We start from the raw sequence: 15501 nt of genomic DNA, 5'->3' as shown, positions 1-15501 counted from the left end.
TCCCGCTGTCCATGTTGCCAACAAAGATGTTAAACAGCACTGGCCCCTATACTGACCCCTGAGGAGTGCTGCTCATATATGTTAATATTGTTCTTCCAGCTATTTTGGTACAGCACTACATCATCTCATCTTACTTTTACAATCTGCAATACGTTTCGCTGATCTCAAATATTCTCTGTCATGATCATTAATACTAGCAAACATGACTTAAATTTAATTTAAATAGTTGAGTGACAGAGCTGGTCGTGTTTGCTCACGCACTGCTTCGGTCAGGTCTTTTTGATATGAAGCTGATTTGTGATAGATTCAAAGTGACTGTTATTTTACCTTGCATAATCCACAATCCACAGGAACTCTGAATTTGCTTTTTTATTTTTTTTAATTATTCTTTCTTTTTTCCTGTGAAGAAAAATGAAATAGAAGCAAACTATATTTGTGAGTAATGCTTTTGTATGATATAAAGTGATACCTGTTGATGTTCTAAATGAGTTACCAGATTTTTGCTTTGACATCTCTCAGAATAAATATCCATACTTTATAAAATGGTACTGTATGCATACCCTCTGTCTGTTTTCAACATTGCTAATTAAATGTTAAAATTTTCACTTTTGCAAAATAGTATTGTACTGCCATGAGGAAAAACATGGAATAACTTCTGGGAAAAAGATTCCACTAGCTGGGATAATATACAGTATTTCTTCATGCATATTTCTGAGTGCATTTATAATCTGTGCTGAGATCTTAACCTAAGTCAGGAAAATAGTATTCTGTCTTGTCTTTTGCTAGCTCTTGAATTCTTCAAATGTCCAGTTGGGGGAGAGATTATGTACTCGTTGTGAGCAGAAACTCTTAATTGATGTTTCTGACATCTGTGGTTACAGCTCTTTGCTTTGTGTTTTTCACGTTTTTAGTGGCAATCATCATGTAATACAAGATTTGCACAGAGAGAGCCTACATAATATTTATGAAAGTTGGCTTGGCAACATACATTTTTTTATTTGGTCACTTCTTACCACCTTGCTGGCCTCTGTATACTAGCTAGGTGGCTTGTGGGGACTTGGAAGTGGTTGCCGGCAACTCACAGATGCAATGTTGTTCTCCCTTATGTAGTTGTAAGTAGCTACTGATCAGAATATAGTATTGCAGAACTGAGTGTTTGCATAGGAGTAAATAACTTAATATTTAGTAATCCTGTATTACTGGGTTTTTTTAAGTTACCTTTGGAAATAAAAATATTACCTTGGGAGATATTCCCATTTCATACTGATATGGGGAAAGCTATTTTCCTCTTTTTACTGATGAATCACTCTTATCTATTTTTTTGAAGGGCCTTTTGCCGCCTTGTGTGTGTGTGTGTATTTATATCCTCTGCACATAGATTTAGTAGTATTTTCTTGGTTGAAAGTGAATTCATGAGTTACTCTGGAAAAACTTTAAAAGTAGCAGCTTTCAAGAACATTCACAATGTTCAAAGTGGCACCCTGACTGCCCACTGGCATCAACGGTAAAAAGACAGTGTTAGGTGGTTGGGTCTCAAGATTAACTCTCTTGGAGAATATGGAAAGCAGCATCAAGTCTGGCCTGATCTGGTTCCCTACTGCACTTTAAAGCGTCCTAAGGCTTCACTGACTAGCCTCTGCTGGGCTACTGAACATCTCACTGGACACCCTGTACAAATCTGTGATTAACTGTGAGTTCCCTTTCCCTGTACATGAAGCATCTTTATGTTGAGGCAGTTGCACACTGTATAAAGTCAATCAGTTATAAATTGATTTCACACGGTTTCCCTCTGTAAAGGGAAATACATGGTATTCATGGATGAGACCAGTTTGCTATTATCAGTGCCATAATGTGAATGACTATAAGCCAAACTTGATTACTCAAAGCAGCAATTACTACAACTGTATAATAATAATAATGTTAAACTAACAGAATAGGATCTGACTGAATTAATTTAGAACCGTTTACTTCTAGTTTCAGCTTCTGCTTATACTTCAAAGTAAAGAAGGACATCCAAATTAATTTAAATAACATGCAAGCTGTAGTTAAATTAGGGAAGATTTTTTCCTCCAAGCTTTATTTGTCTGTAAAATTCAACCGGTAGCAATGTATTTCAATACGTGTTGAGGGGATGTTCCTATGTGTTTAAGGATATGGACTGAGTGCCTTGATAGGACTTTCTCACTGTGTGAACATGAGTAATTTTTCTGTGGGTCTAGCATTCAGAGGGATTATTAAATGATAACTTTTTCCAGTTTGTTGGTGGCACTGTTTCATCTTAGTTCTGCGAAGCAATTTTTTTTTTTTTTTGGTTGCGTTAAGTTTGTTGCCATTATGATAGCAACAATAAATATAAATAGTGCTTTATAATAATCAATTTCACTTGTATCAAGTGTGTGTTTTATTAAAAAGTCCAGCTATTACTTTGTACTCATAATAATTTAAAAATTACTAAGGAGGATACTGTACATTTGTTAGCTTGAAAGGTCTCTCATATCTGAAAAAACCCATGCATGATTGTTTTGTTTGATATCAAAACACATTTTTGCTGTCATAATACTGGCACATTTTCAAGGCATGCTGTTTTCTGGCTGCTAGCAGGGAGTAATGGAAACAATGCAGTGATCATGCAATTTATTGAAAATAAACACTAAAAATACTTAGGCAAGCAATGTTTTTAATTTAATAGGGACTGGGATTCATAAGGTTGCATAAAATAGCTGTTTCTGTACCACAGGGGTATTTAAATGCCTTGCTGCCTATGAATTGTTTATAATTTCTTTCTGGTAATTTTCCTTTGGATCAGATTGTGATGCTTCTTCTGAATGGTGATAGTGCTTGTTGAGGAGTGGTCATGCACGCAAAATTTGATAACCTCGATATGTCACTTCATCTGCCGTTTTTCTTTTGTTAATGCAAAGCTGGTTGCATAATATCTAATTTCTCCTTTAGCTGACCACAGATGAAAACAAAATCTATAATGGCAGCGCTAGGTTTTATAAAAAACGCAAGTGAGGAATTGAAGGATGTGGCTTGTTCTGTTTGGATGATGCAGGATTGCTTTAAGCAGTAAGCTTACTGTTTTCAGATGGCATTAGCAGCATCAGTGATATAGCTGTGTCAGCCTCCTTGACTACTGGATGTCTGTAATCGCACGGAGGGAACTATATTTAAGATCTGATATCTTGAGGGTAATGACTCCAGCACTTACTGATGGACAGAATGGCTGTTAATGCTTTCTTCACTAGCCCAGAAGATTTTGAGAGATAGATGGGTCTGTGATGCACTTTCGTAAGGCAGGAAATGCAATTTTTGGGGGTCTCTGGAAATAGAAAGGTCATGCAGCTTGGAACCGGTGAGACATTACAGTCCCTAAGTCATCAGGTATGACCTCATAGTTTATACTAATATTTCTAACACAAGGGTTTGTTTTACAGTTTTAGGTCATTTACAATCTCTTTGTCTGTGTAATTGCTTCATGTTGGATTTGCTACAGGATTTATAGGGTAGACTGTTTACATAAGCAGAACAATGTATATCTTGGAAATCTAATGTGTTGTTGATTGCTATTCGAACAATGTAAGGTTATTCCATATTTTCAACCTGTTTTTTTTTGTGAATGTGATTTCTTTTAGCTAATTCATGCTAAAAGGTTATACCTTTGCTGTAAAGTAAAATGACAAGATTGTATTGCATTTTTATTTTGCTTTATCTTTACATGGCACACAAAGCTATTGTGTGAATATGTTTGTCATATGAAATGCAGTATAAGGCAGCTGTTTACCTACAGTGGCAGGTTATTTAAAACAACGTACCACATTGTGTAACAGGACTGAGCTATTCTGCAGGCACAGATCTTGCTTCGTTTTGCAGTAGTAGATTTTTTTTGCTTCATTTCAAATCAGTTTTAAAAATAGCTCACTGAACATAACAGTGAAAGTTTGGCAAGATAACTCTCCCCTTTTTAATCATTACACTCGGTGACACATATTAATACTAATGGGTTGTAGAAGAGAAGATTAATAACTTAAATATTTAGAATGTTGTTTAAAACCAAATTCATTTTACTGAAGCATGTCTCATCCTTTTTGATTTTAACTGTTGCCAACTTTATTGCAAAGCTGATACTTTTGTATCTGCTAATGTATTGTGGTGATGGATAGGAAAGTCAGAGTACATAAAAGAAAAAAGTATATTGGTATTTCACACAGGAAGATAGTGGCCTAATTTCATGTATGGAATTGGAGATACTGTTATCACTTCAGGTGTTATAAATGCTAGATAATAGCTATTGTTTCCCTTGAATACAGTATAGAGCAATTATATTTGAAATTGTAAGAGAAGTTTATTTTTAAAAATGATATTCAGCTCCATCTTAAGAAATCCTAGATGTATTTGCAGAACATTTCCATGGCAACGTGTTTGGCCATGTGTTTTAAAAGCTCAGCTGAAGCCTGAAAGTAGTGTGCAATTTTTCTGTCTCTTGCTTTACCCTTGTGAAACAACAATTTTCACATATAATTGGTCTGCAGATTGCCAGGGGTGAGCAGTATTTCCTGACTCCAAAGCACAGGATTAAGTGATCAAGATTTAAAAATATTTTCGTATTTCCACCTAGAAATGTAAACATGGAATTGATTTTGCATTTAGAACTGTATTCTGGTTTCACTCCCATTTAATAACGTTTTGTTGGAAACGTGTGTGTGTGGGAGACCACAGAAGACCAAACTTAAGAATGTGCAGCAAATTGCTGTAGTAAAAATGGCTGTCTTTTCATTTTTAATTAAAAACATATTTGTAAAAAATGTTTTATTACTTTTACTGGCCATAATTTATAGTTTCCCAGTCTACTTATCCAGCTTACGTTCTTATTAATAATGGGGAAAGACTGCCCTGCTCTTAAGCTTGATTAGGTTTGGAATGATTTAACTATATCTTTCACTTGCTACAAGATCTTTTTAATCTGTTAGAATTTATTTTCAGTATTTTAATGTATTAGTCACAATGAGTACATTCTGTTTCTTGGCATTGGAATGAAATTCCTGAAAGTATTGGTTTCATGGTATTTTGGTGCTTTGCAGGGTATTTATGGACTTTTTAATAGGACCAACCCTCCCCTCAGCTTCTTTGTTTTCCTTATTCAAGTATAATTTAAAATCTTGACTTGCCTGTATTTTGAAGTTGTTGCTGAACTCTCCTTTGCTCATTTAAAATAATTAGATCTCCATGGAATTTTGCATAACTAGAAGCTGTAGCAGTGTGCCATGTGCTGCTTATCCTGGACTCTGTTTCATCACTTGTATTAATTCTGCAAACTGCATTCTGTGGATGTTTTTGAAATGTAGCATTGATGATAATCTACAAATACTGCAGTAGACATCCATTGTGGCCTCGTTAGGATAGAAACAGTATCTACAGAGGAAAATAAATTGATGAATGCTTCCTTGAGGAAGTGTATGTTAAGGTCATTCCATTTTGAAACAATGGTATTACTGACTATAGCAAGTGAGTTTGAATATCTTTTTTCACTTAAAGGACTTAGTAGTCCCATTATAGGTCCTTTTTCATTTGGAGGGACTAGAGAATAATAACCCAAAGGAATATATTATGGAAGTGAAGTTCTTTTGCAAGAGAAGAAATTGCAGCAAGGTAGAGATACACACATGAGAGCAGGGACTGAAGTGATCTGAAAACTTAAAACTATGAACTATTTTGCTTGTTTAATACCCCCTGCCACCCAAAAAAAAAGGTTTAAAATATACTTGCTGATATTTGGAGATATTGCACAAATTTGGAGTGATTGAATCCTGTGGCAGTGTGTTGGTATCAACTTAACAAGAAAGGGGATTTTATGCCTTCTTTAAAACTATACCATCCGTCTTCAAACCAAGTTGATTGCAACTGTCAGTTTTTGAAGAATGCTGTGTAAAGAAGCATCTCTCTCACTTAAAAAATTCTTTCCCCTTGACTGTGCATAACGAATACACATCCATGAGTATGTTTCCCTATTTTTAAACATTCCTATTTGCAGAACTTGATGATAAAGATCTTATAAAGAAAAAAAAGCTCTGTATGGATGTTATAGGAACAGTGTTAAGTAGCACATTGGGCAAGAAGCCCAATATTTATGTCATTTGCCAATTCTAAACATGAATGCTCACACTCATGCACATACTTAGTTGTGTATTACTGTGTTTTACTCGTTACTGATTGCTGTTCTGATTCTACAGTACGAACTTTTCTCATATGTTATAGTGCCAGCTTTTAAGGAAATGGCAACACTGGGACAAATAGGAGATCATGGCCGAACATTCACAAATGGCAATACAATATTAGAAGCAAAAAGTACTTTCAGAGTGAGTTGAAGGAATTCAAGTCCTTTTGTCCTACATTAGTCTCCCTCCCAAGAGGTGATCCTATTCTCTGGTTGGATTCTCCTCTTTTAGTACGTTATTTCATGTACTAACTCATCGGGCCTAATGACCTGAATTAGGGAAGGCTTAGCATAAGCATGTCGGAAAGGTCTAAAAGATAAAGTAACATAGCATAAAAATGTAACAGTCAGCTGCAAGGTCACAAAATATATAGCTAACTGAGTAGTATTCCAAGAGCACTCTATTCCATTTAGTGGAATATCACCACCTGATCGTTAAAACTATTTGAAGGAGTTTTGTAGGAATGCAATATGAAAATGCAAATAAATCACAACAATAACGCCACAGTAATCAGTTAGAAAAACTTAAAATAGAGTCATAGTTGGTCCCAACCAATTCCTGTAGAAGTGGGACCACCTAAGAGGGAGTAGTAAGGAAGGTGGCTATATTAATTCAGTAAAGGAGAATGGTTATGCATTACTTAGAATGGCATTTTGGAGAGAAGCAGCAATCCCAACTAAGGTTCATTCTCTCTCTCTCTCCTCCTCTCTCTCTTGTAATGAGCCTCATAAATAATATGAGTTGTTCATATTGTTTCTTGTTTCCTTGCAAGGCTATATGTATTTTGCCTTACTTAAGTTTTCAGTAAAAGTTATAAATAAAACAAACATTAGCATTAGTACTGTTACACTACTGTGATCAGGGTCTTTGGTCTCATGGTAACTTCTTTCTGCAGAAGCTATGTATAAGTAGAAGCTGATCCATAAGGCTGGTAAATTCCAATAGATGGCTTAATTAGTAAAATCAGTATGAACTGTGGAGTAAGCTACATAATGCTTTCCAGTGTGCCATACAGATTTCAGTGTGGCCCTAAAAGGGAGAACATCGCTTTCCTGAACCATTTAAAAAATGTAAATACCAGTAAGAGATTACAAGATGTGACTGATGATAAGGTGGGGAAATACTGCTATTCCTATTTATTAAGGGAATCAAGTTTTTTCTTATGTTTAAGTGATACTTCTCATACTTTAATTTGTGCCCATTTCTTCTTGCCCTGTCACCACTGAGAAGAGTCTGGCTAAGCCTTTGCTACTTTCCCCAATCAGGTATTTGTACTCCCTGATAAGACCCCTCTGAGCCTTCTCTTCTCCAGGCTGAAACAGTCCCAGTGCTCTCAGCCTCTCCTTCTGTGACCTTTGTGGCCCTTTACTGGATTTACTCCAGTATGTCCATGTCTCCCTTGTAAGAAGGGAGCCCAGAACTGGACAGAGCGCTCTAGTTATGTCTCAACAGGGCTGAGTAGAAGGGCAGAATTGTATTATCTGGGAAGGAAATTCAGATTCTCTGTTAACTAGTCAAAAAAAGATGGGAAACTTTGGACAGAAATCTCAGAAAAATGAGGACTGAATGCACTGAAAATTATAAATAGTAATGTTTGTTGGTAATCTTATGGAGAAGAAAAGCTTTGAAAATAGCTTTGATTAAGTCATAAGAGTTGTTTTAGTCATGAAACCTCCTGTTTTGGGATGTCTTACATGGAATCTGTGTCCCCTAATCCCATTGATGTAAGCAGAGAATAACTCCTGTAGGGAAAGGTTAAGCTTTAATATTTTCAGCTAAACAAATTTTAAAGTAACTGAATAAAAAGGTATCATCTAGTATGGTATTACTAATTAAAAAAAAAAAAAAAGTAAACTATGGGGAATGTGTACTCCAGGGATTCAGAAGTTGTGGTTTTAGTTAGCTTGCCAAAAATGATTCGTTAATTTCTGGTGGAAACTCAGAGCTTGCACAGAGCTCTCAAATGTTCTTAACTGATGCTGCAACAATCAACTGATACAATATATTCCACTTGGTGCATTGAATAAAAATGTAAAACAAGCATTAAGTGACATAGCGTTGAGGTATTGTAAAATTTTGCTCATTTTTATAATAGCTTCCCCCTTTTCCTCCAGGCTGCTTAAATAAAGCAAAAATGTATATGGGAGCCTTCAGTGATTCAAGATTCGTAAGTTTCTCTCCTGATAACATAATGAGTTCACTTGTTTAAATTCTTTTTATTAAAGGTTTTATGCAGGCACACAGAGTCATTAAAATACATGCAAGAAATCATACCCGTATGGTTTGCATCCACATTTAATGCAATTAAAACTATTCCAACAAAAGCAATATCAATTTAATGTCCCTGCAATTAAAATTTTCCAGGAAAAGCAGTGTCACTTCCATGCCTGAATCCTGCAAGTGGAACAGCAGAGAAATACTTTGTCCATGCATTAGTTAAGGGGAGCAGCAACTGAGCAATTCCTTTCAGGTATGGAGTCTGGCGATAGGAATTTGCATGGTGGAGACCAGACGTCAAGCTTATTAGGTGAGGGGGTTAATTGTACTTTAGGGGATTTCTGTCTGAAAGTTAGCTATGCAGGTCAGTTATACCAGCTGATGTCCCTCTTTAGTTCAATTTTTAAAGTTATTTAAGTGTTTATTTTCTATTTTTCTGCTAAGTTTGTCTGAAATATTTTAAAATTGGAAAAAAAAATAATAAGACTTCTCTTTCCCCCCTTTTTTTTTTCCCCATTGTTCATCTAACTTTTCTACTCCTGTTGCAGGAATAAATTTTGGCAAAAATAAGATTTTAGACTTCATGTGTTCATGTGTCTTAAATGGCAGTTGTTCATATCACAACTTTGAATTTAGGCAACTCTCACTATATAAGAAAGTGGAGATTGATTGGTGTTACCTCAGTGTTGACTGCCATGTAACATTTGTAATGGAGTACACTGAATGATCGTTAGAAAAACCTAACACATATAGAAAATAAAAAATGATAGTTTTGTAGCAATGACAGTAATATAGTGATTTCTTATGGCATTGTCTGTTCTGCTGAAGATTATTCCTAGGTGCTTGGATTCCATATGGCAAGCATAGGCCTAGTTCTGTGTGCGCTACTAAGGATGAAGCTCAGTGTCTGGTAACTATGACTGGATCTTGTCTTTAGAGTATCAGTTGTGGTAGTTGTGCTAATATATGTCAAAAATACGACTTCTTAGATCACCAGGGTACAGGATTTAGTGGAGGTGGCTGGACATTGCCAGTGAAGTTTACCTAACGTATGAAATGTGAAACATACGAAAGTGAAAAGCTGTTTTGGCATTCTTCATGTGTTCCGGAAGGAAGTGGTGACCTTTTTCTCCAGGAACTTGATTGCTTTGTTGCCTTCACCAGACTTGTCCCCACTGCTAGATCTCAGTGTACTGTCACCAGTCGGTCTGCGTGTAGTCATGAGTGAATTCCTCATTGCTGCTAGTGAGCATCTTGCAGTGACTCACTTGGGCTTGGTTATTGCCCAGTCTGCCTTCTGCTCTCCTCCTCCTCTTTCCTGAGTGGTTTTCTATTTTGTAGGGTGCAGATGTGCTGAAATTTCTCAGCCATCTAAGTTCTAATGCAAAGATGCACGTCTGCTGAGGATGTCAGTGAGAGATGTAATCTGTACTGTCAAAAGTAGTCACTAGCACTGCCTTGTGTCCTGAACATCTACCGTAGCAGCAACCTCTGCACAGATCTGAGACGTGCTCTGGGTCCTTTTCTTGCCTGCTTCAACAGATATGAAGTGTTAAATTGTTTCCTTTTTAGTATCCTTTGCAATTGCTGAGACAGGGATTAAATTTACATTTTTAGCAACGTCTGTATCATCAGCTATAAACAAATTTCCCTGGTAATCGCTTAGACTTTATTTCCCTCATGGGCCTCTTTTTATGTCCATAAAAATGTCATTACCAATTTCTAGTTTAATTTCCTTTTAATTTTCCTGTCTTTGGCTACACTGTACACACCTGTAGATCTCTAATTTAATATAGGAACGTAAAGGATAGCACCTTTATCTTCCACTATGCACAGCATAAAATTTCTTCAAGTGAACTGAAGAATTTCTTATGCTGTTTATTCAGTCATAGCAAACAAGATTTGGGATCTCTGGCTTTGGACACTTTTGGCACCTGTAGCAGGGATCCTATAAAGTAAATTGGTTAAGCCCTGGAGCTGATGCTGTTCCCATAACGGGTGCTCCTGCCTTCCCAGCATGTTCATTACCATCTATCTTCCTCTCTTGGTTTACGGTCTACCTATTTGGGATAGACATAGTGATGTATGCTGACGTTGCAGATAGTTATGGAACAACACTGTTCTCAGAAAACAGCAGGGAGTTACATCATTTCCAAGACAAGAAGCACCCCAGGCTTAGCAACCCTCACTGTGGGAGATTGTCTGTGTTAATAAAGACAGGGTTTTCGTTGCTTCCTCAGGTTCCTAGGGCAGTTCTGCTCAGTTTGAACTTACGTGTGTTTATAACTTCCTAGTGTCTTATCAGAGGACCTTTGGATCAATCTGCAGATCTCCTTCAGATACCTTGGTTACCACGTCTTTCCCTGGAACATAGGAATATAAAAATGGTTGTGCTGGGCCAAACTAAAGATAGTAGCTCAGTATCTTGTCTCTCTGATACAGGTCAAAAGCCTAGGGAACTGTGTGATAGCGGAGCAGGTGCACAATGATAGATCTCCTGGGTACTCTCTGAACCTCGCAGTTTGTGGCTCAGGATTCCAGAAACGGTGGGTTTGGATTTGGTACCTTGATTTGGTACCTAGATTTCTCTTGCCTGAACATCTCCACACATTTCTTGAACTCAAGTAAACTTTTAGTGTCCACCGGAGTTCCATAGCTTGCCAATATGCTGTGTGAAGAACTATGGTTTTTTTGTTTGTTTTGAACCTGGCTCCAGCTGTATTCATGTAATACCACCATCCTCAGTACTATGTTGGGAAAGACAGTGAACTGTAGTTTCCGTATTCAGCTTCTGAATACTCATCATGTTTTTGTAGACTTCTAATATAACTACCTCATGCAGTGGATATTATTCCTCTCTACCTCTGAAGCTTTTCCATTTCAGCTGTATCCTTTTTGGCAAGTAGGAACTAATTATACTTGATATTCAAGCTGCAGGTAAACTTAAGATGTATACAGAGGGCATAAGGATATTCTTGTTTTGGTCCCTGTGCATTTTCCAATTCGTAGTGTTCCGTTTGCTTTTTTCCCCACAGCTACTGAACTTTGATACAACATCTTCATGGAATTTTTAACCAAAACTCCAAGACCCCACTGCTAAATGGTGGTGCTTGGGAAATTTCACTATATATGTGAAACTAGGATTGTTCTTCTGTTTTGTGCATCGGTTTGCAACTCCCCCACTGAATTCCATCCAACATTTTATCACTCTTAACACACTTAATGTGCTAAGGGCCTTCTGCATCTTCATATTCAAGCTTCATCTTTATGAACCTGATTAGGAAATTATCTGTCATTAGCAAACTTTGTCACCTTGCTGCACATCCAAAATCATCTATACATTTGTACCAGTGCAGGTCTCACCAGAATTCCAGTGATGACTTCTGCACTGGTGACCTCCCTCTGCCAAAAGAAATTAAAATGCCTATGGCTTATGTTTTCTACATTTTATCATTTCTTAGCCCAGCAAAGACCCTTCTTATCCCATGCTGCTTAGGTTCTTTCAGTTACCTTTGGTGAAGACTCATGCACAAAACCTTTCGGCAGTCAAAGGAGACTTAACTAATCAATTTATTCTATTCACAGGTTTCTTTACTCCTTCAAGGAATTATAGTAGGTTTGTGAGGCATGATTCCACAGGATCAAGTGTTTTCCAGTATATCATATTTACTCATGTAAATTATGGTAATTTTATTCTTTATAATAGTTGTTTCTCTAAATCTGCCCATTACCAGCAACAGGCTTACTGGTTGATTGTTTACAAATGCTGTTTGGAAATCTTTTTAGAAGTCGGCATCATATGTATGGTCTTCCAGTTCAAAAGTACTAGAGATGAGTTCAAGTAATCCAGTTCAAAGGTACCAGGAGTGATTTCAAGCAAAGATGTTACATACCACATTGAGTGTCTCACTTGTACAAGTTGGGATTAAAAGTGATAGGACGAGGGGTAATGGCTTCAAACTGGAAGAAGGGAGATTAGATTAGATGGTCAGGAAGAAATTTTTCACTCTGAGGGTGATGAGACACTGGAACAGGTTGCCCAGGGAAGTTGTGGATGCCCCATCCCTGGAAGTGTTCAAAGACCAGGCTGGATGGGGCTTTGAGCAACCTGGTCTAGTGGGAGGTGTCCCTGCCCATGGCAGGGGTGTTGGAACTAGGTGATCTTTAAGGTCCCTTCCAACCTAAACCATTCTATTATTCTATAAACTGGGTTTTGTTGACTCGAGTATCACAGAATCACAGAATTTTCGGAGTTGGAAGGGACCTCTAGAGATCATCTAGTCCAACTCCCCTGCTAAAGCAGGATTGCCTAGAGCACATTACTCAGGACTGCATCCAGGCGAGTTTTGAAAAATCTCCAGAGAAGGGGACCCCACCACCTCCCTGGGCAGCCTGTGCCAGTGCTCTGTCACCCTAACCATAAAAAAGTTTCTCTGTGTGTTGGAACGGAACTTCCAAAGTTCTAGCTTGTGCCCATTGCCCCTTGTCCTGTCACTGGGAACCACCGAGAAGAGTCTGGCTCCATCCTCCTTCAACCCACCCTTTAGATATTTGTAAGCAATAATAAGGTCTCCCCTCAGCCTTCTCTTCTCCAGGCTAAAGAGTCCCAGCTCTCTCAGCCTTTCCTCAAAAGGGAGATGCTCCAATCCCTCAGTCATCTTGGTTGCCCTTCGCTGGACTTGCTCCAGCAGTTCCCTGTCCCTCTTGAACTGGGGAGCCCAAAACTGGACACAGTATTCCAGTTGTGGCCTCACCAGTGCCGAGTAGAGGGGGAAAATGACCTCCCTCGACCTACTGGTCACATTCTTCCCTATGCAGCCCAGGATTCCATTGGCTTGATTCCATTGGTATCTTGAGAGTAATTCTGTTGGAAGGATATGCAAATTTAATACCTCTTTACTTCTAGGCTGGCTGGATCTCCACAGAAATGCAATGCAGCATAACAGTAACAAGAAAACTGAGGAAGCAGAAACATTCAGAAAGTGTTTAAAACACATGGCAGACAAATACAAGATAGTAATGTCACATAAAGTTTCAATTTTTTCATGGATAGATTAAAAAAATCATCACACCTTTGCTAATCTTTTATCATTCCTCGGCATGAGCATTACTTTTGTGATTCAGGGTGATGAAAAATGAACAAGAATGAGAATAATGAATAAATTTTTCAAGGGAATAATAGTAGTATCTATTAATGGAACTATGCATAGGATTTATTGACTTGATCTTTATGCCATTGAAAAGGAGATATTTTTCTTATCTTTTACTTACTAATTAAATGCCACTTGCTACTTCCCCCCCTTATTATGTTTTTAGTAGATGAATAACCAATGGGCATAGTCAGAGTGCTAGTTAAGCTAAACTGGCTGCTCCAGTGATTATGAGGTGAATGGGCAGGCTTCCTGACTGCCCTGTGCAAGTCAGATCTCCTGCTAAAGGGAGAAGTGGGGACATTTGCTTTTTCTGGTTCTCTCTTCTTTTTTTTCTCTGTTAGAAATTCCTCATTTTAAATGTAAGCTGTACAGGGAGACAGAGTTTCAGTCTTCAGTGCCCTTATCAAAGCTTTGGGCCTTTTTTTGTTTGAAGGGTATATAAAGGTTCAACAGAGATTTCAGTTATGTTCTTCTGACTTCCTGTTATTGCTTCTAGTCTCTTGTTGATTTTTTCTATGCTCCGTCCCAGTTTAAAATATGCTCATTCTGTTTCAGTGTTCTGTTCCAGTCCATGGTAATGCTATAGTTTAAAATAAAAATTATCTGGAATCTTATCTAGCTCCCATCCATGCTGCTGGGTTCCCACTGACTACACAGGACTTGTGCAAGGTACAGGATAATGTAGGATTTCACATACCTTTTGGGGAGTAACATCTTTGTCATGATCCAGTCTACTGAGAATTGCACCACTTGGAAATGGATTTGTAATCCTGATTGATTAAAACCTGCTTCCTTGCATTTTGAAGTGTGTCATGTTTAAATCAGGAGATGAAATTATAATGGAGCATAAATGTTCCAAAGAAAATAAAATTATTACTCATAACAATCCTTTTCTAAGTGTTGGTGCACCTTTGCTTTTTAAGTGTGCTTATTTGTGCTTATTTTTTACTTTAATAGCATATCAGAGTGACGAGGAAGGAGTGAATTTCAATGAACTTTTTTTCTTTTCTTTTCTCAGGCAGATAAGCTCCCAGAGCTTTAATGTGTTAGCTGAAATCTGTGGTTCCCATATATAGCAGCCCTGATTGCACCCTTATTTGGGGACCAAAAGCCCTGTGTAACTTCCTGGGATAGGTATGATTTAAAATATGTTAGCTGGCCTCGTTCTGTTTACAGTCCTTTACCTTCAGAAATCTTCTACTTGAAAACAATCATTGGTAAAGTTAAGTACCAGACATACTAACTGCGGCACTAGGCATTGAAATGAATAAGTAGGCTTAAAATAACGAAACAAGCTCCTTAAAAAAACCCCCGTACACTCACTCCTCAAGAACCCAGACATCTGTACGTCTAGGGATGCAGAAGAAGACTTAACCAGTGATGTTATTTACTCTCTTGTGTACTATATCTTGAGAAGAATTAAGCAATCAGTATGCCATTCTTGCAAATGGTCCATAAATACGATTAAAATTCCTGGGAGAATAGGACTCAGATTAGTCCGGTTCTACATTACAAAAGACTTATTAGCGTTTGTTGGCATGAACTTATAATATCGTTACAGACTGTACGAGTATAAAACGCCTTGACCAATACTGCTTATATGGACTTGGCATGCAATACAAGCTTCAGTAGATTAAATCTTTTCCTAGTATAACTATGTCGAAACAAATCATCCTTATCAACTAGCATTTTAAATCACCATCTAATTTGTTAAAACAACTAATATATGTCAGAGAGAGTATATGTAACAGCTTCAGATAACAGAAGTTTCAGGATATATGAAAGAGCAACAGTCAGGAAACTGTTACCTCCAACAATATCTGCTCTGAATTTGGGTCAAAGAATTTTGTACTTCTGTGGTCTTGTTCTTGAGCTCTGCCTGCTCTTAGCTCTTTATCTCTCTCTCTTTTTTTTTT

General features: G+C 37.5%; 1 protein-coding gene across 2 annotated transcripts in view; it reads left to right on the top strand.

Annotated features, from left to right (window-relative positions):
- Positions 1-3087: 3087 nt before the first annotated feature.
- The window catches only part of SLC4A10 (solute carrier family 4, sodium bicarbonate transporter, member 10), a 127767-nt gene continuing 115353 nt past the window's right edge, over positions 3088-15501 (top strand). For both annotated transcript variants that reach the window (XM_009894617.1, XM_009894618.1), the window contains exon 1: positions 3088-3384. In XM_009894617.1, coding sequence (XP_009892919.1) covers positions 3304-3384 — 81 coding nt within the window. In that variant the 5' untranslated portion in view covers positions 3088-3303. The remainder of the gene's footprint in view (positions 3385-15501) is intronic.

This window comes from Charadrius vociferus, unplaced genomic scaffold, assembly GCF_000708025.1.
Source record: "Charadrius vociferus isolate BGI_N301 unplaced genomic scaffold, ASM70802v2 scaffold161, whole genome shotgun sequence".
Classification (NCBI taxonomy): Eukaryota; Metazoa; Chordata; class Aves; order Charadriiformes; family Charadriidae; genus Charadrius; species Charadrius vociferus.
The sequence above is the reverse complement of the archived record's forward strand: the minus strand, read 5'-3'. Positions and strand labels throughout refer to the sequence as shown.